The sequence below is a fragment of the Prinia subflava genome, chromosome 14, assembly GCF_021018805.1.
Source record: "Prinia subflava isolate CZ2003 ecotype Zambia chromosome 14, Cam_Psub_1.2, whole genome shotgun sequence".
In the NCBI taxonomy this organism is placed as follows: domain Eukaryota; kingdom Metazoa; phylum Chordata; class Aves; order Passeriformes; family Cisticolidae; genus Prinia; species Prinia subflava.
The window spans coordinates 19,477,177-19,501,666 of record NC_086260.1 but is presented as its reverse complement, the minus strand read 5'-3'; the positions used below and the strand labels follow the sequence as shown (position 1 = coordinate 19,501,666).

Here is a 24,490-nt window from a genome sequence, read left to right as displayed (position 1 = left end):
AAAGGCTAAAGACAAGAGACAAGAAAATTGTCTTGAGGCTGGACTGTGATAAACTCCAGCGAGAATTTCTGGACTCTGTACATGGGAACCATTCCTCTCTCAGGAGATACAAGGAAGCTGGACCTGTCACAGGGAATATGTTGCTGTACACCAGATAAATAGGAATGCATGCTAAATACATGGGGAAGGATTTGAACAAGTAGAAAAAAGCTGCATATTATTAGTAGTATCTAGGGCACTTCAGGAAAAAGAATAATCAAATAGGAAAACTAAATATAAATATTTTCCATGGGTGAAAGGTTTTGATGCATCCTTCTGCAGAAGGCTTTCCAATTGTGAGTGCCTATTGACATTAAATACCAGCTGGAATTTCTGAGGCAGAGAATGTACCAAGATATAAATGTCCTTGAAGGCCATAAAGGGCTCAGGAAACACATGGAAATAACTGGAGGCTTCCAGCCACAAAACTTCTGAGCCAAACTTCTATTTTGCCTTGTGAACTCAAAGGACTAAACAGGCCAGTGCCTTGTTCTGAGGCTCCTGCTATCAGAAGGAAACTGAAACAGCCTCTTGAAGCTATTTAGCCAATGAAACAATTACTGCTGCTTTTAATATCTTCTTGCCCAGGGCAACCACCTGTGTCGCTGAACACACATATTGCAGAGCTGGCCCTGGCAGCGAACACAGTGGGTCAGGCAGTCTCAGTGTCACAAAAACAATGAGAGGAGATAGCACAGCTGTGGAAACCTGCCTGAGGCTCTCTGGCTTACAGGATTTTAAAGGAGTGTTTGCAGCACTGACAGTTATGGACAGTTTTCCCACACAAAACTATTAGAAAATGGTGTGTCCATGGCCAGCCCTGAGCCCCCAGACAGCTTTTACTTTATCAAGATTAAAGGAAGAGGAGGCAGCTGGGGCTAATAAGTTGCAAATCAATGCCATTAGCAAAGAGAGTAAGGAAGAAAAAAGATCCAAGCCCTGCAAAAGCTAAAGCTTTTAGCTCTGCCTCTTGCTGTGCAGAAAATGATTGTACAGTTGTCCCAGTTCTCCCTGGATTTGTCTTCAGATTCAGGGAGACAAAAGCTACAGAAAATTTCTGAATTTCCAGTTTATTAAAAATATATGTAGCTCACACATATGCAGCTGTATGTATACACATGCACACATTATTTTTTTGCTATTTACTGCAACTGACTTTGTATCAGATCAGACCTTGCATAATAATTTTAGTATTTAAGAGGAACAGCATCTCAGATTAGTGAGGTAATGGAATTAAATTCCACAACTTTCTGTGACCTAACACAGGCATAGGAATGACAGCAGAGACCCACTTCATAGCATGATACCTTCACACCTTCAGAGCTAACAACACAGAGACCAGCAAACTCAAACAGTCAGAAACAGCATGAGCATGAGATCAGCTTTTCTGAAAATCTGTTTCAACCAGTCCCTGTCAGAGAACTCTGTCCCATGAAACTCATAACCATAATTTCTGTGTTGAACCCAGGCTGTTCCTGTTGCAGCCATTCCCTCTGGAGAAGGGACTGACTGCTGCACACACCCTGGAGTCCCTTGGCCTTGTGTCCCTTCTTCCTGACTGGATTGATCAACCTCGGTCCACACTGCACCAGAACCTTCTAAGGAACACATACAAAATTAAAAAGATGGCTTCAATAAGAGAAATGGCAACTCATAAAAATGTTTCTTACACTTAGCAATTGACTTGGATGACTCTGTTTCACACAGTGACTTGTTTGGGTACACCAATGCATTCTGCCTTCATAACTTTGCCTTAGTGTGTGAAAATGAACTGTCACATTTCTCTGAGCAATATCCTTTTACATACCCATATTTTAATCTCTTTCTCAATATTAATTTAGACTGTCATACTTTAATGTCTCTTGCCACTCCCTGGCTCTTTTGCAATTAAAAACCACCCACCTCTTTCAAAATGGACAATGAATTACTATTATGGATTTTCACCGAGCTTTTGTAGAAATAAACTTTCTCCATTAATGTATTACCTTTCTTTGTAAGCAATGATGATTAGCACATCAGACAGTTATATGCAGAGCTTTTCAATAGCTCTAATTGCTTTTTTCCACTTTCAACTAACAAGGAAAATCACCTGTATTGTATTGGCTATAACCATTAAATATCATTACAGAAGAATGTAATCAGACATACAAAAGTGTTTCGAGTCTGCGATGTTGTGAATTCTGAAAACTCAGAAGGAGAATCAGAAACTAAAATACTTTATTTATAAAGAATTGACATTAATTTTTTTGTGAGAACGATGGATGGTGAGGGGAATGGAGCTCAGAGAAAAACCAAGCAAAGAACAGCAGGATGTCCATGTCAGCCCAAGTGGAGAAAATGCCTTGAGTTCCCAATTTGCTTAGTAAACAGAGCATGTCACTAGGACAACAGTTTGACTGAATGTCAGCTGGAAAATTATTCCATGGTGAGAGATTTTGAGACCAATAAGCAGAGACAGAGAAGTCTGTAAACGACACTTTAAAAAATTAAAAAAAAAAATTAAAAAAAGAGGAAAATGAATTTATAGGTACAAAGCCCTGTAGGGTTTCAGAATCAGAGGGAGTACCAGTGCATTTGAACCCATTAAGGCATTGGAGTGGAAACTTTTATTTTACTAGTTCTTCCCCTTAGAAGCTAGATAGTATTTTTTAAAACAAAGCCTCTCTCAGTGGCCTAGCTCCCTGTCCCAACCAGGATACACAGCAAATCTCCTTAGCATTTATCCAAGGCTGAAAGCAAACTTACACCAGTCCAGGAAACTGCAGTCTCCAAGCACCAGATTTAGAACAGTGGCATTTTATTTTGCATTTAATGTATTATATTTTTAGGAGGACAGGTTATCATTTGATAGAATTCTACTTCGTATAGAACTCCAAACACAAACTGAGACTATCATAGTTCAAAGATCAAGATCTTCAGCAAATATATCCACAGCAGAGACTTTGCTGCCACTTGCAAAAGGAATATGCTCATCTTTATTACCTCAGTTCCCTTACAAAGAAGAATGAAAGGCCTGGAATAAAGACATACTGGTCTAGATCTTTGCCTACCAACAGGGACACTCAATGAAAACCAAGATTGGCTTCTGCTGACACAGGTGTGTTGCAAGCCAGACTTTCTCTGCTTATCACTTTCCTCATGATCAGCTCCTGTCTGACACAAAATCCAGAGGGGAGAACACCGGTGTCACCCTTTGATGTGGGCTGTTCTACACATCTTCCTATTCCTTTACATGAAAAGTATTTAACTTCTGCCATCTGCAGCAAAACCATCCAATCTGACCCAAAGCTTGCCTAAGTTACAACCAAGGCTTTAATAAGGCTTTGATTCACTTTCTAAATGCAGATATTTTATAGTTATATCCAGAAACCAAACCTATGTAATTCAGGACATTATATTACCTGCTCAGCTTCACACACACAGAGATGTTTCCTTAACTTGTTAATAAGAGCTATTCTGCCTTATTGTAAAAGCCAAATTCCCATTTCCTTCTCTGATTTTTTTCAGAAAGAGGCTAAAAGCATAATAAAATATCATCCATTTATTTTATTTTCTTCCCATCATTCATTATTTGAACAAATATATTAGCATACTTAAAATACACTCTGAAACTGTGATTTTAATATACTTTATTGAAAAAAGTACACAGTTTAAATTGTTTTCAATGGGACAAAGCAATGGTCACCTCTATCTACCAAGTCCTTTTTTGATGAATCATGACTGCCATATGCCAAATTCACATCTGCATGACTTGCAAAGTAAAAAGATAAACCTTTTTTCAACATATCTTTAAGAATTTATATCACCAACAGTTTAAAATCATGAAATGCTGATGCTCTGACTATATTTCATGTCCTCTATGTTGCACCATTTCCCAGTTCACAGTTTATCCATGTTTTAGCATGCCAGTTGAACACATCAGTCAATGTCACCTGGAGAAAATCGCCAATAGCAGAGGAAGAAGAACAAGAGAAGGTTTAGCACTAAGGCCTGAGACACCGCCACATTCTCTTGCATTTTCCTAAAGAAAATAAAACAACAACAAAGGAGAATAAATACAAGCCACTACAGTCTATTATGACACAGGATTTTTTAACAAGCATAGGCATAGGAGCACTGGTGCAAACAACAAAGCCCATAAATGAAATATACTAGGGAATAATACAAGTACATGTTTGGAGTTGAACAAGTTTAGGTTGCAGACTGAAACAACCAGCACTACACCATCCCCTCCAATTTATACTTTAGGTCTTGTTCTACATTTCATTACACCATCAGAGGCAGAAATTAAAGTTACTCCAGACTAAAAAGAATATCTATGAACTTATGCTGTACAAGCCACTGTAATCATGTCCTGGTCTCTATCAGCTCTCCTTGGCACTGTGTGAGAGTATTAAACAGAACACAGAGCAGTAAATACATGTAGTGGAGGGCTCACTACCCCTCCAAGCAATATAATGTGTGAGCATAATGACTGTAGCAGGACAGGTATGATACTGAAGCTAATTACTGAAGTAAATGTTAACAGCACAAGTTCCCAGCCATCTCCAATAAGGAATCCTGTGGTCACTGCTTGAGCCAGAGTAAGTTCTCTGATATTCCTGGCTGTCAGTGCTCACATCCTGCCACGTTCTCTGACATGACACAAACCAGTCTGCAAAAGCAGCAACTCAAGACATTGTCTACATGAGTACAAAAAAGACTTGTAGTACTTACAATATCCCTCACTTCCCTGACTACTGAGTCTTCTGAATATTTCCCAGCATTTCATCTTGGAAGATGATTTTCTTATTAATTATTTTTAAAGCAATAAAAAATTTACCAGAGTCCAAAAGAAAGGAAAAAACCAGATAGAAACTCACTTCAGGGTGAAATCCATGACAAGATTCTGGGCGTCTTCTTATCTTCTGAGATTTTAACCGCTCACATTTAAGGGATTCATTATGTACAGGGCAGTTAAGGAGAGATGCTCTGAGCATTGCATTGTCATGGCAGTGTTTTGAAATGAATGAATGAATGAATTCAGCTCCTTCCTTCCTCTCCATTACAGCCCCAAGGTGATATGTGTGGTCACCACAAGAGAAAGAAGTGATTCTAGTGCTTTCCTATCTGTGATCTGTGTTTTCAACAGCACATGTGCACTTACACAGCTGACCTGTCTTTCTGTAAGTCTGCAATAAAAGCACACTGCAGGCTGCTTTTGACAAATTCCAGCTTAGGGGAAAAAATGAATCCTGAACTACCTGAACTACAGAACAGCAAAAAATAGGAAGTGTGGCAACCAAAAATCATAATATATTTACTTTGCTAATTTTTTTTAGTTTTGGAAAGCAGGATTCTGAAACATTTTCAATGCTCCAGTCAAGCCTTAAATAAAGAGATATCTATATTAGGTGTCCTGCAAGTTGCAATATAATGACATTATACGTAAATTACATACTTAATGCCTAATTTGAAAGATGTTCACCTGTCCAAAGATGACCATGACCTTATGCTACATAAGATCCTTGTAGGTTTGGTTGCTTAAATAATATTGGTTGTTCAAAAAAGAAAAAAAAAAAAGTGAATTCTCATTGAAAAAATAGTGAGAACAAAGTCCCAGATGGCTTAATTTCAAACAGCACATATAATGGGTGAGGATGTCATGCAATGCAAGTTTTACATGATGAGAAGTTTTTCAATATTTGCAGCTCGAATCTCTTTCTGAGCAGTTTGTAAATAAAAGGATATACCTTATTTCTATAGGTGCCATGGTAATTGGTGGGATAGAATCACAGAAGCAGTCATTATCTACCACCACCATGAAGAGGTTGCTACTTGGGATCTGCTGGATAACAAAAGACCTGAAAATTAAAAAGAAAACAAATAATGGTGACATTATCAACATTTCTGAGCCACTGGTTGTTGTTAGGAGTTTATCAGACTTTTACATATTTACAGTCTAGAACAGAACAGATCCACAACACTAATGAAGGTTCTTCTGCAGCCACTCACTGGTAGCTCACAGTCCCACACTCGAGTCTCTACATTTGTATTAAGGCCTTTGTGCACTCTGGGTCTTGCTTGAAGCAACAGCACCTCCTGGTCTCAGCTTTCATCAGTCCTCTTGAGAGACATTTTATTACTAAGCCAACAAAACAGAGATTAGGCCTCACAATCTTCCAAAGCGATTTATGTTAGAAAAATTAATATCTCGGATAAATACTGTGATAACTCAGCATCACATTCAAATGAAGACAAAGTAGGCTACTCAAAGGGAGAGCAAATAAATAAATACTTTTTTATAAGAAGGAAAGCACCCAGGGGAGACCAGGGAAGGATCCTATGGGCACCAGTCAGTGATGCACAATTTCAGTGAGCTGAACCCTTTAGCACACGTCATGGAGAAATGGGGCAAAAGGCAGAGCCAAAAAGAGACTCTTTAGCCTTTCCTTTAAAACTCAGGACACAACACAAAGAATAGCTTTAAGGTGCAGACACAGTTCTTCATGAAATTTTAAAACAATCTGTTAGAATTTATACATCCTATCAGCAGCCATTGGCCATATCGAATATCACTGAAATCTGGCAATTCCAAGAATTAGGTGTTTTGCAGCATGGTTTGCTGGTAAATGTACAGAATGCTAAGTGAGGGTTTGAGCACCAAGAAGATGTGGAGAGAAACATATTTTTCCTCAGACATCTTTCTTTAAAATACATATTGTCTTACTATAATAACTCCCTGCTTTTTCCAAAGATCACAGAAGATGAAATAGCAGAGAGGGCAGGGAATATTTAAACCTAGCCTAAGAAAAAAAATTTGGAAAACTTTCTATAAAAATGTTGCCAACGGAAAGATTAAATGCTTTTCAGTATTTTTTAAACTTACTGAACCTCCATTAAAATTACACTTAGAGTGATCTGCAATATGTTAACTTTATGTTTATATATGAAATATACATTTATGGCATAATGTAAAAGACTGAACTTTATAAATGTACCTACCAAACAGCTGGAGCATGTAGCAAGACTGACATCATTGTAATGGAGCATCTGTGGCTTTGTGGATTTGTGTGTGGGAGAAATGGGGCCAATAAAAGGAAAGGAGGGAAAATCTTTAGCAGGCAATAGCACCAAAATTGTACTGTATGAATTTCTCAAAACAGCTATGAATAAATCAAACAGTAAAGAATAGAAAAAACATTACTTTTATTGCCATAAATTGGCACAATTTGCATTTTGTGCAGTATGAAACTTATATTCATTGTATCTTTAAAACTAGCTCAGAAAGGAACCTGATGGGCATAAAGTGCTGTAACAATCATTGGAAGCTAAATGATTAATTTATTTTTGCTGAGAAGGGAGTAATTACTCTTCTGTTTTACTTGTGGTGTGCCCAACTTCAAGCTCTATTTTGTAATACCTGTTTTTGTGACCCCCAGGTGAACACTGAAGCCTGTGGAAAGCATGTACCCCTACAGCCCTGGCTGTTTCAAGGTGCCAGTTCATGAAAGCTGGGCAATTTCCCACTCTGTTCCTTCTTTCACCCACTTTGAGGTGCCATAAGGGCTGTGCAGCATAAGGCTATTCCTTCTTCAAATGAGAGAGGGAGGAAGAAAAATTCCTATCACTTCACCTAGCTGGGATGAAAGCACTTAATCCAGAAGAATGTTTCAACTACAGGACTATGATGTAGAATAAATTACTACGCAGCTAAACTACAAAGTCTAGCAACATTTCCTGTATTGTTTTATTACTGGAAGCCTTTTCATAATTTTTGACTTCATCAGTTTGGGGAATGTAGTACTTGCATTGACTGATGGAAATTATGAATTAAAGGTAGTTCAAGGAGCAATATATTAGTTATGTAAAGAACCCTAGGAATTATATCATGGATATCAACTGATTACACTGACTGTTCACCAAACACTGAGTATTCTTACAGTCCTACAGTCTATTTAACTAGTACAGAAGTTTGTGAAATGTCTAAGCTTATGGTGGCTGCCACAGAGCATGGGACTGCTATAAAGAACCATAAAACAGTGAAACTTTTGGCTCACTCTGGCTTTTTTTTTTCTTTAGAGCACAATAACTACTTAACTAATATCTTAAAAAGTGAAACAACTGGCTTCTCATCCTCTCACTGACAGTAGTTTTAAAAGAAAATGTTTTCTTCCATCAAACAGTGTATGGATGTTTCCCCTTACACAGTTCTCAAATATAATCTGGAAATGAAGTTGTAAAGTCAACAAACCAATAAGTGAAGACAGTGGATTCAAGACTGAGACTGAGCCGAGCAAATAAATAAGGGCAAAAAATATTCATTTAGCTTTATTTTCTATTACTAGTTTGCACAAACAAAATATACTTCTTTCAGCCACTGTAATTTAAGATCATTTCACATTCATGAAATATTCTTACCCTCGCCAGATCAGTGGCAAAGACGTTTGTGCTGGTTGTAACCACCACAGCTGCTGTGTGACTATTGAGATGATTCACATGGCACTGCTTCCATGCCCAAACTGGATAAAGCACACAATCACCGCAGCAGCAGCTCTGCTGTTTGAGATCAGCCTTCAGTTCCCATGGTGACATGCATATGCATCTTTGAAATTCATTTTGAACATTCATGCCAGTAAGTCTCAGGAACCAAACATTCAGAGAAAACAAAAGGTGCATGAAAACAGTCAGACCAAAGCCTTTCAGAGACTGAGACATTCCACCAAAATACTTCACTGTCTATGCCAAGGTTCTGTTGCAAGGGAGAAAAACCTCCAGCAAACAGCTTCCATGGCTGCAGAGAGAAATAAATTTGCTGACAAAATAGGGAAAATGGTATTATCTTTTGTGAGATCCACTGTGAGTCTCTAAAGTTTCTCTTACAATTACCATTTCTGAACACCTGCTGGCTTAAGCTGGCATTTGTGTCCCTGGTAATATGGAAACCAACTCTCAAGAACTGAGTAAGGGGTTTGGCTGGACTTTATTGCTGCTTTAACAATCAAAAGAAAGTCTATGTTTAAGTGCCTTATAGAGAATGTTTCACATTTAAAGGATAAAGCCCTTTTTGTTTAAAGTAGCGTAAATCTTTTGATTTGAATCCTTTTCCTTTACAGCAGTATCATCACCATCATTAGACGGGCAGCACAGGAACAGGCTTGCATATATCTCCAAACACAAACCACAAACACAATTACAGAATAAACTGTTGGGGTTCCTGTTGAAGCTACATTGAGTCAGTAAGAACCTTATTAATAATTTCCTCTCCATCTTTCATCCACTGAGGAACTAGCTTGGTTTATTTGATGTGCAGGTTCAGAGGCTTAAAACAGACCTAAAAACAAACTGTTTCTTGACTTTATGGGGAAGGTGAGGAAGGAAGAAGTTTAAGACTTGAAAGAGGTATACAGAGAGGAAGGAAGAAAATCTAGTTATGCCAAACTATTTTGTTAATGAAGAAAAAGTAACAACAAACAGTAAGTCTGCAAGGAACTCTGTATTTTGAATCAGAGTATTACATGACAATTTTGTCACTGTATGTTTCTTTTTAACCTCTTTCGGTTTTGGTCCATATAAAAACATGTGCACAAATAAAATGCAAATTGATTGGAAAAAAAAAGAAAGTTTTGTGTTTTAGTTGGAAATAGAAAATATTTGCTCAAAAAGTAATACTTATTAATCTGCTCCTTAATTATTAATATTTAATACTTATTAATCTGTCTCCTCTTTTCAATTGCATGATGAAAATCATTTTTTCATCAGAGACTTGGAGTTCGAGTACTGCTGTGTTCATAATTATACTTGGTAGTCATGCTTCTGAAGGCAGGATAAGAAAGCACACTTTTAATGTGTGTCTGGTGACTAAATGACTCTTCCCAGAGATAATCAGTTCTTTCTAACTCCTTTAGACAGCCTATAACTTGGAAAGCATCACAACAGCACTGCAGTGCAAATGCTGGGGTGCAATCGCATCTGCTGCCTTTACGCACACAACTCAGGTTCCTGCACTAGAAGGGTGGTCACCTCCAACCAACCAGGACATGCAGACACAGACTGCTCAAGGATAATTTGGGGCAGGAGCTTGGCTTTGGGGATCCGAGTCATCCTCCGCAGTAGGGTCTTTCTTTCTAATGGATGGATAGTGATCCTGCAGAGAAATGCATCCTGAACAGGGTGAAGCATGATACCTAAAGCTAAGTGTGGGCTACAACACATGTTTGTAGAGAGCCAGCACATTACATTCAAATCTGGTTTGTTGGGGTTTTTTTGGTTTGTTTGTAGTTTTTTGGTTTTGTTTTTGTTTAAATTTAAATTGGAATATCTCCCTTTTATTTGTATATGTAAAAGTCTTTAAAGAGTTGTAATATATATTCTACTGTTATAATAATTTCTTCTCCAGATTATGTTTAAAAAAAAAAAAACCAAAAAAACAAAACCCCTAACCTAATTTCCAAAATGTTACCTCTTTTTCATATTATAGGAATCAATTTCTTCTGTAAAGAGAATATATACAGTACCAGAGCAGGGACTGAGCTGACACTACCCTGGCAGCACTGCCTTCTCTCCACTCAGTGATTCTTTCTCTTTCTTTCATCTTTCTGTCTCTGAACCTCTGGGGTGGCAAAGTGTTAGTGAGGGAATTGGGAGAGAGACAAAGTTCTCTGGAAAAGGAGGAAGATGTTCCAAGATGGAGGAAAGGACAGGGGTGACAGGACAAGCAGTGACAGTACCCTCTGGGACAGGATACAGGGCAGCAGGTTATCCGCTGCAGCAGGAGCTGGCTTTGCCATGAGGCATCCACAGTCTGTCTCCTGAGAGATTTTGGAGCATCTCCCATGTTGATGGAAACAGGCACAGCAGGACCAAGGCAGAGCTGTGCCCTTTTTGCTTCCTGGCTGCTGTATCTCCTGACAGACCAAGTCCAGCTTGCTGGCCAATTTGAAGATCACGCACAGTAAGTTACAAATCGGTAAGTCCTTGATTTCCCTTCTTAATGCAGGTCACTGCTTCACTACAAATACCTCAATCATGTGGTGCAAAATCTGTATGTGGTAGGCTTAGCATGTCTCTGAAATGCTGTTGGCTTCACCTTTCCTTTCCTAGCATAGCTGGATCAATAACAGGCAAAGCGAAGGTAATTCTATTTCAGACACGCCAGAGATGTGTCTCATCCAGCTAAGCAAACCTGACCTTTAAAGTGTTTACTCGCCACTATTTGACTACAGCATCTGCTATTAAAGGAAATCAATATTTCAGTTGAGCAGCTTAGTCTCTGTATTTCCATGAAGGAGAGGTAATCCATTTCCTTGTCCACTGGTGTTAAATCTCGGACAGGATATAAACTGAACACACACGTGAGGTTTCCCTACTAATAACCAGCCAATTCCACAGCCCCAGCACAGTGAATCTTAAGGAAACTGGTTCAACCCAGCATATTTTGTATGGGCCTGAGGGTGGACCAGGCAGCTGTAAGAGAGGGACAGTGATAATGGGTTGCTCAGACTGAGGATCCGGAACACCAATATGTCTTGGTCATTTGCACTGAACTATTTTCCTTCTCCTGGCCTGCAGCCCTGCTACCATTAGCTGGTGGCAACTGCCACTGCTACAAGACCTCCTTTGGCAACAAAGAATGGCAGGGAACCTCCTGAGAGCATTCAGAAATCTCCCATTTTCAGATCCATGGCTCCCTATTTTCTTCAAAGAGCTTCAAAGGCTAAAAAGTGTTGGAGGGAACAGAACTAATGTCAAGCAGCATGGAACTTGGAAGACACAGGATAAAACTATGCTTGTGGGACCAGAACATTTAGAGAGAATATCTTCCCATTATACTGAAGAATGGAAGATATTTCTTTGTAAATTGGGGAGGATTTGAACATAGCAACAACCCTAAAAGCAATTCAACTTGTTTGAAAACAATGCTTTTTCCTATTAAAAATTAATTCTTGTTTTCTCACAGAAATACTTCATTATTGCATTTTGCTTTAAAAAAACCTTGCTCATAAGTAATAACTGCTGACCCATATGCTGTATTTTACAATCAGTATTCTCTTTTAATTTTATAAAAATACCCTGCTGTTATATCTGTGCTTATAACAACAGACACTCTGCAGTGGAATATGTGGTCACGACAAAGAGATGGCTTGGACAGGATTTTAGTCATATAAATATTTAAATCACTGTTTGGATTCACTTTTAATTCCATGCTCGGGAGGTTTAACAGTCTGATTTAAGGGCAAAAACATCCATGTATGTATTTTCCATTTGTTTCCTTAATGACCAATGAAACATTATTACAATTATTTAATGTCACAGTGATGACTGTGGGACTTAAAATCAAATTAGTAGAATATCAGAATATTGTGCTGGCAAATGTCACACCTGTGCATACATAGTCATATCAATTATTTTTATGTGACAATAGAAAAGATCCTTTAAATGCCATTTGTTTTGCTCAGGCAGACAAATCCTACAAAGCATGGAAGAATTTCACTGTAAGTAGTTTGAACTGAAATAAACATAGGACAATACCTTCAAATTGGCAACCTAAAAAATGCACAAAGATATGAGGAAGTGACTAAATTTCCATGGAACTCAACCTAGATAGCCCTCAGTGGCCACTCTGGTTCTTGAGCATCACTGTAAACTCAGCCTTTTCCCTCTGGGCATTTCAGTGTTATTTTTTGCCTGCAAACCTCCATTAATGAACTTGAAGTAATTTGGATTAAGATGAGTTGTAACTTTTGGATTGCATTTCACATCTGTCAAATGTGATCTTTCCTGTTTTTTAGAGAAAGAAAAAAAAATACCAGCATGAAGGCAGAGTAAATGGAAAACATTGTGCACATTGCACTCAAATATGTGTTACTCACATAACTGTTGGTTGCAAATGTACAACCCTAATGGTCTGGAACAAAGTTTAAGCATTCAACTGAAGTGCAGATATCCACTTTGCTGTTTCCCAGCTCCTATCATGTGCTTTCCAGCCTGCTGGCCACATTTCCAACCCACATCTCTCTCGCTTATCACATTTTTGCAATGAATGAATGAAACATTTATATCACAGTCAAGTTGCACTACTTGTTTTTTGGTTTTCTTTCGTGTTTTTTCCCAAATAACTGATGACAGAGAATGAAATATCTAATGCAATTTGTAAAAATAACACATATGCCAATAACAACAGTTCTGAGAGCTGGAGCAATATATAAATGGTTCTCTCACAGGTAATGGTTCTCTCACATGAAAAGATGCAGATAAGCTCTCAGCCTCAGGCTTATAATTGGATCCTCACCTCATGCTAGCAAAATTTTGCCACCACGTACAGCCTGACCGACTGTAGTACAATTTAGTATCAGTACAAATATACTGACAGCAAAGTTTAGCACTGAGGATTTAGGTGAGCAGTGTCATCCTCACCATTCCTGTGCTTGCTGAATGCTCAGAACCCTGCAGAGCTGTGCTATGGTTGGAAACCCCTCAGCTTCAGACAGGATACCCCAGAAGTGCTCACTCCCCACCAGGAGGGGATTCTTTCTCAAATAACTGCTCAGAGAAGAGTACTTGACCAACTGCATGTTAGGAATGCTGCAAACATCCAAAAACTTAGAGTGTACAGCTTTAGGGTGACAGAAGATCCTTAGTGTAATGAGGCATTGGACTGTTCATAACCTTTCTAGTGCAGCCACACCTCCTCCATGAGGTGTAGGATAATGGAGAGTTCCAGACCTCCAGGTTTAAAATGTACTGGCATTTTTTTTCAAAGAAATCGAGACCAGAAATCCCACAAACTTTAAATATTTGTCAGCATTCACTCCCCTGAACAAGTCAGAGTTGGGTGTGACATACGTGGGTCTCTACAAGCAGGGTGGGTACCTGGTTCTGTGCTCACAGTGACCAACATTGGCATAAAGCAAATCATATCAGAGGTCTCCTAAAGACTTTTCCTTTCGACAGTGACACCTGGTTAACAAGACCACAACACAGAGGTCAGAGAAGATATCCAGGCTGAAAAATGCAGTTCTATGACAGCACGTTAGCAAATATGTCTTTAGCAGAGTTCTTCAGCTCTACACAAGTGGTTTGTATTGAGAGACATCTCAGATCGTCTTTTAAATGCTATATGATTTCTAAGCTAGGTTCTAAACATAACTTTAGGATTAAAAAGCCAATTGATATGTTCTGGTTTGGGAAGGCTCACAGATATGACATTGTAAAAGTAACTTTTGAATTGCAAGAATTGGATTCACTCTTTTCCACAACTTTAAGTCAAGTCTCATCTACAATATAACTCTAGCAAGGATCTGCACAACAGAAACAGAAGCACAAAAAGCAGAAATGATCAGGAGATTCACATTAAAAGAGCAATAAATCTTGGAGCTAAACTGCTCATGGATGTGTCCACAGCGTGTTTTGCAAGAATGTTGTTAATTTATTTCTGTTAACATAAACTTAGCAATGATTGAGAAGGCCACATCTGAAAGACTTAAGCACACTACATGCCATCTTTTCCATAGCCAGCTAAATCTATATTGTTGTATTTAATATACAAATGTTCTTTGCATGGCTCTCAAATCTTAAGATTCATGTTGTTTTTCTAAGTTAAAGGCTTTAACATATCCATTAAACTATCTCAAACCTGTTAAAAAGGAAAGTTCTCCATGCAAAGATGTCTAAGCCATATTTGCATTGTTTTTCATCTGCCTATAATATGAATATATTACAAACTAAAATTAATGTTCTAGTAATAGCAATTCTTCACAAGTGTGCTTGGCTTTAAAAATTCATGGCAATGTTTCTCAGTTCCAATAATTTTTTCCTATCCCAAGCCATTGGATATAAAACCAATATGTATTACTACTCAGCTCTGGATATTATGGCATACATACGACTTTTAAAATCTTCTCATTGCACAGCATCCTTTCATTGCATCAGCTACTGTCTATAATTTTGTTAATATTCATTAATGATTGTTCAAAATGTAAAATTAAGCTAACTTTTAAGTAGATTATGATTTATATTTTAATGGAGTATTGATTTTAACTATGAAGAGTGAATGGCTGCATATCATCACATTCCTCTGCAGAGGTTTTATTAGAAGTGGGGAGTTAAGAGAAAGAGTGCACATCTCATCCTACTAGTGAGAAAAAATCTATAGCTAAACTTCATTTTTGCTAAATTTCCAAGATTTTACGGTGTTTACAGAAGGAGACATAGGGTGGAATTCTGTGTATAGACAACTAAAAGGCTCAAGATTTCAACAAGCATACTAAAAAAGTTCTGAAACAAAGAAAGAAAAAAACCCAAAATCTCCAAGCAAACACAAATTCTCCAGCCTTGAAAACTGTCCAAGGGATTGTTAAACTGATGACTGGCAGTCACAGACCTGCCTGGTAACTTAGATATGTCTTGCCCTATTATTTTATATACCTTTTTTTCTTAAATGAAAATAGTAAATTACAGTGTTTCCTGAACTGGACATTCAAAATATATATTATAAAGGGTACAGTTAAATTGCCCATACAGTGACTTTAAATTACACCTGCATGACAAACATTATAATCACTGGTGCCTTTGAAGTGAAGAGAATGTTACTCAGCCTGCAAGTGGAGAAGTGTGGGTAACACACAATGTAACATTTTAAGCTAAGTATAAAGACCTTTAATAAACAATTCTAGCAGTTTAAATTGCATAATTTGATACTTTTTACTAGGAAAGAACAAGGAAAAAAATATTTTTGGATCTTCTAGAGTTTTGGGGTTTTGGCTAACACAAGTTTCTAGAAATACTACTGTTGCCTCAAATTTAAAGACTTTTTAACAGGCATAAGTATTCTGCAAGTCTGGAAGATCTGCTTTTCAAAGGTAGGTACAAGATAATTCCATATACTTAGATTGTGATCCTTGAGACTTCCACAATGAACCACTAAGGTATGCAAAATACAGAGTTTCCCTTGAAGATATTCCTTTAGCTGCATGGACATCTAAGCAAGCTCTCAGAAACCCAGGTCTGTTCAGCACTGTAAGGACCAGCCCTGAGCAGTTTGGCTGCAGACCTGTGACCCAGCATGGGCATGGGTCAAACCCATTCACGAGCACATCCAGCACAGCTGCTGGAAAAGCAACAGTGCAAAAACTTATGGGCTGAACAAAGGGTGGGGAAACAGACAGAGCATCTCCCTCAGGATCATAAAAGGTGGATACAGGAAAAAGAATACAATCTAAATTGTCTTTTAGAAGATTGACTATAATTTACTGCCCTAACAACTCCAGGACAGCCACAGGGATATTCTGATACACATCAATAGAGCTCCCAGAGAAGAAATTGGCCCATGATGCTTTGGCTGGTTTATGTGGCAAGCTGGTTTGTTTAGAAGTAAACTAACTACATCTGAAAAGGCAAATGATTATCTGTTTCATGGGAAATTGAACAATGTATTTATTTACACATTTTAAACATGATCAAATACAGCAGTTTGGCAAGCTTCTACTGAGAAAGAAATGCAGAAATATTTTAGCAAATGGTGGTATGTCTTGAGATTAAGTGGGTTTTAAAAACCATTACCATTTTAATGTCTGCAGATTGCACTACTCCTGACACTAATACACTCATGCCCTGAGCAGTCTGCATCTAATTTGTGTTGTTATTTATCTGTTACTGCCAAATCTCTGCATTTAGCGGACAAGTCTGAAATTTGCCATTATAAATCCACATGAAGGATTCAGTGTCATCCTGAACTACACTTCCATTGCCATTTACCTCTTCTTTTGACAATAAACAGCATTCTGTGAGAATAAACACCCAGTCTATGAGAATGCAAGAGAAGCAATTTGGTTTCTTGATGTCTTTCCTTGTTAACTAAATGTCTGCTTACTAACACTCTATTGGGACAAACAGGTGACACATGAGACAGTGTTTATTCAAATAAGTAGTTTCAATACATTTAACAGGCAATTTACATGTGATGCCCAACAAGGTAAATTGATTGCATCCATCCTTCATATCTGGCGCAATTAAAACACACATAAATCTTTCCCAGGGTTGGGATGATTGTACCTAAATACTTCCTTGCTTCCCTAGTGACAATATGGCTTTCTTATATTGACTTTCCTCTTTGTGTCTAAGATTGTGAACAAAGGATCAACTGGAAACAAAACAGCTTCTTTGGGGTTTTGGTATTGACCTTGTAGACCCATGAGTGCTGCAATTAAAAGAGAAGGGGGATTTTTTTGGAAGTAAGGCCGGATTTTTGATCTTCATCCAAGTCCAATATGTCATCACACATGAACAGGAGAGGTTAAAAGGGCAAATTTTTGAGCATTTGACTGTGCACTGCTGCCTAATCTGTATACCCACAGTTTTTACAGTGAATACACAAATTTGGCAAATATGAACTCAACTGGCTCCTCTCAACTTTGAAATTTTAATATATATGCTTAAAGTATAAATAGTCAGATGACTAAATTGATATACTCACCTTCACAGCAGTTATAGATGAAATTAATGGTATTTTCCTAAATGAAACTTAATGAAAACATTTGAATTTTCACACATAAATGACATTTGCAATTAGACAAAATAATTTTTTTTTGTTCTACAAAATGATGGGAGGAAAAACTAAAAAGACTGGCAAACATTTTCTGATCAAGTATCTTAACAGCCATCATCCTTTCTAATTTATAATAACTTTGACATTCTAAGGATGCTTTTCTAAGATGCCTTCAGTGCAGCTAAAATTTGTTATGATGAGATCCTCAGAAGGCAAAAACTGGTGAGGTACCCAGTGAGCATTGCTGAAGAACATTGGTTGGCACTCTTATATTTAAATTTGGCTAAAATATTGGGGCAATACTTCATACAACTACAAGCAGCACTGAGACATTTATATAGTCTAAAACTTCAAGCTTGATGTCTAATCAGAAATTCATCTCTGAGCAGCACAACACCTTTAAAGCCCCTACCAAGTGCATTTGTCTTTAGCTCTGATTCCATAGAAAAAGTGCTAGTTGAGACTGGTAAAGAAAAAATATTTCCCTTTAGCAATTAATTACTTTCAACATTGAGGCTGTGATAGAGCAATCTATGATATAAGTTTTCAGAAGTAATGTGATCTATTTTTTTTAGATTTTTTTTGCTATAAAAGGGAATAGCTTACTGGAAAATATGAAACCATTTCAGATTTTTCAAAAAATCCCAGTTTTTCACTCCTGTTGACAGTGCTTAGAAAATGTGGGTTGACTTGTTTTTGAATGCTGTTTAAATAACAGATTAATTTAATAATCATTGGGATATTGAGTAACAACAAATTATGGGGTGGGACAGCCAAACCCTGACCCTAATGACATTCTTATGTTAATTCTTATTTTCTTTTAGGCTCCTGCTTTCTTAATAAAACCTATATTTTTGAAAATAGTTTTTAAACATTGCAATTTATCCCAAAGTAGTTTGCTTGTAAGAGATAAGTTTACATATAGGGAGTGCATTTTATGTTTGTATATATTTAGTGCCTGACTCAAAGCCTGCTTAAGTGTATAGGTGTTCTTCCATTGAATCAGTTCCCAGAGATGGCTGAAAATGTGAGCCAGCTATTAAAAAAGTAATTAGCAGGTAGTCCTTTCCACTGTGTGATTTATTTTAGGATACTTTAATTTAAGTCCAAATACCCACAATTAAATTTATGATTGGAAATATTTATGCATTTTCATTACTGTAGTTGGTAACTGTCCCTCTTTGCATGGGCAGAGTATTTCTACAGGATCAGTAACAGCACGCCCAGGACAGAATAAAACTGAGCCTCTGCCCCTCACCCTGTGACCTTGCTGGCTATGACTATGACTTTGTTAGCAAAAACACAGTATTTGTGCCCCAAAATGTCTTATCTAAGTAACATTATATGGTTTCAATTAACATCAGTCATCATTTTTACTTCTACTAAGAGACTGTTTTTAGTCTCCTTTTTCAGACAAGGGCTCTATAGTAGTGCCTGACACTGCAGGAACAAAAGCCAGCGACTCGAGTGTCTTTTGACACAAACTTGCTTAAAGCAGAGCATTTGCACAACTTTAGTTTGCAAACCTGTTCATAATATAGTGACTTTTCTAGTGTCTTTCAAGTAGTTTTTCAGTATTCCATGAGGTGCATAACCAGGTAAATATTTACAATTATCTTCTTGTATTTGCAGTTATATATCACAGAATAATTTATAATACGATCCAAGGAGGACACAGAAAATAATCCCACTGGCTGAAAGTGATGCTGCACAGGTTAAGTACCAGAAACAGTGTTAACTCCAGACTTACTGTATAAAAGATTGAATATAATTCTGCCTGATTGAGCCCATCATTCTTAAATTACAAATATTAAGCAATACACTTGCTTGTAAAAATATTTATTGGTACTGAGGCCATGAAACAGAAAACTGGGTCAGAAGATGTAGGTCTACAAAGGACTTTGGGTCAAATTCCTTAGCTGTTCTGCGGGAAAGTGTCCTGGGTTATAACAAAAATATTTGGAATCCAATGCAGTCTGCAATCTCAGATGCAATTTGTAGATTGTTAATGACAGTGGGTAAACGGTATAATGAACAACTTTCCCATGAGAATCTAATAGGTCTTCTGGATTATTTCTTTAGGTTTTGCCGTTGCTTGTGGAGAAAAATAATGGGTGCCTTGAGATCAGTTTGCAGCTTACAGGGTTTTCTTTTATTTTTTTTTCCACTGTGGAACACAAAATGTTTTTCTATGAAAAAGATCTTAGTGCATTATTTTTGAAATACTATAATTTTCACTAAACTCAGTTTCCAACTTGGTGCTTTCCAAGTATTGCAGAATTGTATTATTTTTGAAACTCATTGCCTTTGACCTGAAGTTACCTAGGAACACAGACTAAAATCTGCATTCCTTTGAGAAAACCTAGTCCTGTTAAACTAATCTTCTTTGCATGAAATCATGTCTGTTTGCAATATTTAAACAGAATCATATGATGGCTAGGGTTTGAAGGGACCTTAAAGCCACCTGGTTCCAGCCCCCCTGCGATGGCAGGGACACCTTCCACTAGACCAGGGTGCTGAAAACCCTGTCCTGGCCTGGCCTGGAACACCTCCAGGAATGCATGATAATTTGTTGCACAACTTCTCAGTAACCTTCTGTTAAATTATCACAAAATAAGGCTGTTTAAATTCTACAGTTCTGGCACAAAGCACTTACAGCAGTGTAACCTTCATTGTATTTGATATGTCAAGTGGAAAAATCACGGCTTGATTTTGTTGAGTTTGTACTTTTCAGGCAGTGGGAACTATTGTTGCACTTATAAGGGTTCCAGAGCATCAATTTACAAAGCACTCTCATACTTCTATTCCACAAAGCCATATAAAACCAATTATTCATACTAGACATTAACAATTTCCTTCTACTTAAAAGTTGGTCAGAAGCAAATGAAAAGTGCATATTAGCACTTAAAATTTATCTCCGGTGTACTTACTCCTATTTCCTGTTTTAAAGTAAGGAAAATATCAAGGAGAAAATTTAGGAGTAAGTCCAGAAACACACCTATTGACTTCAAAGTGAAGTTTTCACCTTTATTTGTTAATTGCGTATTGATTTAGCCTGGAAAGGAAGAGCTGTAACAATTTTTGTTGAACTTATAAATTCTTCCTGACATTTATATTGATAGACAAATTATTGCCGCAAATATTAATCTCCCTGGTGATGACAACCTCTCAGCATAAAGGAAATCCAATTAAGAGACTTAACAAAGTACAGAAATTTGCATAAGCAATACCTATGCTATTCCACAATTAAAATGTACCAGAACTACAGTCAAAATGTCACAGCACATGGGCACCAAATACAGAGAAAATACATTTTCAGTTTGAAAGAGGAAAGCTAGACTGAAGTCTTCCTCTTTTTTATCTCTATAAGGGACAAGTTTACAGCAGTACTGGTAGAAATGGCATTACAGCACTGTCATGTGAGATTTGTTATTATTAACTCAGCTTCCCAGCACTGAAAGTTTGGAGAATAAATTTAATCATCTCCCACTCTTTCAGACTAACAGTTCCAAGAAGGAAACTCTGTTTGGAAGTCCAGTAAAACAACCAGATCTCACTGTACCACAAGGGAATTCCTAACATATCCAGCAGGGTTTCACTTCTGGACAGGAGACTGAACAACACTTACTTTTTGCATCTAAATCTTACAGCCCATGCCCTTAGAATGCTGCCTGCATTTAGAAAAAGTATTAAAACATTCACTGTTTGATATTAACATAAACCTCTACTGCTTTTACATTTTTTTTGGTAGAAAATAATAGGCACGGCTTTAATTTAAGAGCATCAAACTTTTAAGTGACCCCTGTAACAGGAGAAATGACACCTTGATAGAGGTCAGTACACAGGATAAAACAAAACAGACTTGTACGTTCTTCAACACAGCCCAGAATAATTCAGTTTTATTGCTTTGTCACAAACAGTTGTATAAAAAAAAATTGAAAGGGCTTACTTGAAACAGTCATCGCAAGCAATATTCCCCGTGGTCTCCTTTATAGTGCGCTCGGAAACAAAGGCTGGATATTCAGTATCACAGGGCTCTAGGGTTTGTTTCAACCTCTGCGCTATAGGCACAGGAAAAAATATCTTGATGTTAACATGAGAAGAACAGCACACAAAATTGTGAACAACATGAGATGCTGTCTTACAGAGCTCGCAGAGAACGGAAATGTTACTCAGCTTCTGCCACCCTGTGAGATTTCCTAGGCAGTGCATAACACTATTTTTTCAATTAAATTAAAAAAAAAAAAAAAAAGTTTATCCACAGAATGTAATTTTGCAAGACATTACTGTTAAAGTAGTTATAAATGGTTTAGCCATTGCCAACCTACTTTACAATTATGCACGAGTTTTTATTCTTTCTGTGTAGATCCAAGACAGATTTACTGTCATTTTTATCTCAGTGGTGCTGTGCATCACTAACCTTTATTCATGGCAGTTTACATTTATTTGATATGTAAGTTGTGGTATATTTTACTGAAGCCAAAACATCTATTTTATATTACAGCTTGGGAATCTTTGGAGGGTTTCATCAGCTAAAATAACTCTGTGGGTGGGAGAGGCAGAAGAGTTACTTTACCCAACAGCAAGGCTTGTTATCTACTTCCCAAAATAGTAATAACTAAAAGACTCCATAGCACCTTTAATCTGATGTGCAATGCAAGGAAAAAGCTTCACATCTTAAAGACTGGGAAACTGAGTTACCAGGAAGCAGTGGAGCTGGTTCAAGGTCAAACTACAGGATAGCAGTTCTTCTGTCTCTCACACTGAAGTATCTGTCACTCGGTGTTTCTCCCTCATTCCCTTTCTTTTTCCTCCCCACCCTTTCATTATTCCTTAACACAGAGATACACTTTGCACATCAGCACAAATGTTAACCCTATCTTCAACTAATTGCTAAGTGAGAAAACAAGACGAGGAATGACAAAAATAGTTGACACTGAACAGGCTCTTGGGCTCAACAGACCTTCCCCTGGAGATGATCTGTCTCCGAGTGAGTGGTGCATCCACTGAGCAGTGCCAGGGGAACCACCACATCTGCATTTTCAGTCACACCAGGGCATGCATTTCTGAACTGTTCACAGTTTTTGTATATAGTAATTAAAAAAAATCATTCCATCAAATGCACAGATCTCAAAGGAGGTACTAAAGCTGGTCAGCAAGTTCTGTTATTTCTGATGTTTTCACTATGGTTGCGACATATTTAATAGTTCAGTATTTCCTAGAAAATTGTCTTACTAATTCTACTTTTTCCCTTTCTTTTCTGCTCTCCTTATCTGTTGTCAAGAATGACTGGAGTTTATCACCTGTGTTTTGAGTCTACCCTCACTTGTATCAACATATGGCTTGTGTAACAAAGAGACTGACAGATATTCATTGGTCTCAGATTTCCTGCACTTCACAAGAGTCCAGAAGATGATGGGGTTGTCCAAGGCTTAGGGTTTCCTCTCTCTCATTTACAAATGGGATTGCAATTACAAGATCTTGTGCAGAAGTATTTTCCATAGTAGGGTTTGGCAAATGGGCAGGTGTGTGTGGACCCTCCAGCATCTTCATAGTATCTCATATCCTATTATATCACAATTTGAGTGGAAAGCAATTTCTCCACTTGAGGAACTGATTTTTTTTTCTGAGCTTTGTTAAGCATTGTTAAGTAAAAAAATAAATGTGCAAGTTTATTTATTTTAATTTCATGTAATGTAGTCATAAATATTATAACTCTTAGTGATAACATAGCATAACAGAAGAACATAGCTAAAGCATGTGCTTTTCTCTCCTGCTCTCTTGTGAAGTATCTTCTGTTTTTTCTATCTAAAATATGCTGCTTCCAAACAACCACTCCTTGCTAGTTAACCAGATATGAGCTGGGCAAGCACTACCCTAAAAGTATTGACATTCCAATGAGTGTGATGAGGGGGTATTCCAATACTCTAAACTCATTAAAGAAATGGTGCAAGTGACTTGTGAAATTAAAACTTCACTGTTAAGTGAAACATGAATGGAAATTTCCCAATAATACTGGTCCATCAAGTGCTGCACTGATAGTTTTCTTTTAAATAAAAGGAAGTTTGTAAATTATTATTGCCTCTTCTGTAATGAGAGCACTCAAAATATAAATCAGACATTCATTTTCATAGATGAAGAGGGATGTTGTGCTTAAAAAATGTTTTCTCTAGCATACAATGCAAGTGCCACTGGATGTTTCATGTCAGGATATATTAATGCATATTTGTACAGTACATTTGAAAAAAATATATTTATTTCATACACTGGCTGCTTTGGCCGCTCTGCAAACACCAAGGACTAGGACAGGCACAGCTGCCATTCCTCAAGGAACAGTTTTCCATTTTCTGGGTCTAGCACAGCAAACCTGACTGTCCTTCACAGCCTCGGTATTAAGGATGTTTCTCCTCACGCTTAGGGAAATCACTGAACTGTTGGTCTTGGTTTTTAGGGGCCTGACTGATATTTTAGCTGCAGACAGGATATTATTTTGGCATAAAGACAGCCTAGTATCCAGGCAATTCAAATATTAAATGAAGCCTAAAGCAGCAATTTTATCCCCTGCTTTGCTAAGAAATATGCAAATATGAAGCTGAAGAATTCAGTTTAAATCCTTACACCAGTCAACGACACACAGCACAATTTGGCTATTAAGTTGTCACTTGAAGAGCACTGCTCTTGTAAAGTGGCCCTTTACTTTTGAGCAACAGTTCTGAAAATGCCATAAAAAGTCTGTTAAAATATAAAAAGAGAGGCTACACTGAAAACTTCCCATTCTTATTGGAACTTTTAAAAATTTTTGTTTTTTCACATGAAGCTTCTGCATTTAAAAATTATTTTGAGTAAATTAAACTTGAATACATTTAAATGTCTATTTTTAATGGAATGATAAAACAAAATACAGATCAGCCTTTTTTAGCATAAAAT

The 24,490-nt window shown here is 37.4% G+C and overlaps 1 protein-coding gene across 1 annotated transcript in view; it reads right to left on the bottom strand.

The window, feature by feature from the left end:
• Window positions 1-2,140: 2,140 nt before the first annotated feature.
• CACNA2D3 (calcium voltage-gated channel auxiliary subunit alpha2delta 3) overlaps window positions 2,141-24,490 on the bottom strand; it is a 406,564-nt gene continuing 384,214 nt past the window's right edge. The window contains exons 34-37 of the mRNA XM_063411460.1: window positions 21,513-21,624; window positions 5,770-5,882; window positions 4,902-4,984; window positions 2,141-4,060 (exon numbers count right to left, since the gene is read on the bottom strand). Coding sequence (XP_063267530.1) covers window positions 3,968-4,060; window positions 4,902-4,984; window positions 5,770-5,882; window positions 21,513-21,624 — 401 coding nt within the window. The 3' untranslated portion in view covers window positions 2,141-3,967. The remainder of the gene's footprint in view (window positions 4,061-4,901; window positions 4,985-5,769; window positions 5,883-21,512; window positions 21,625-24,490) is intronic.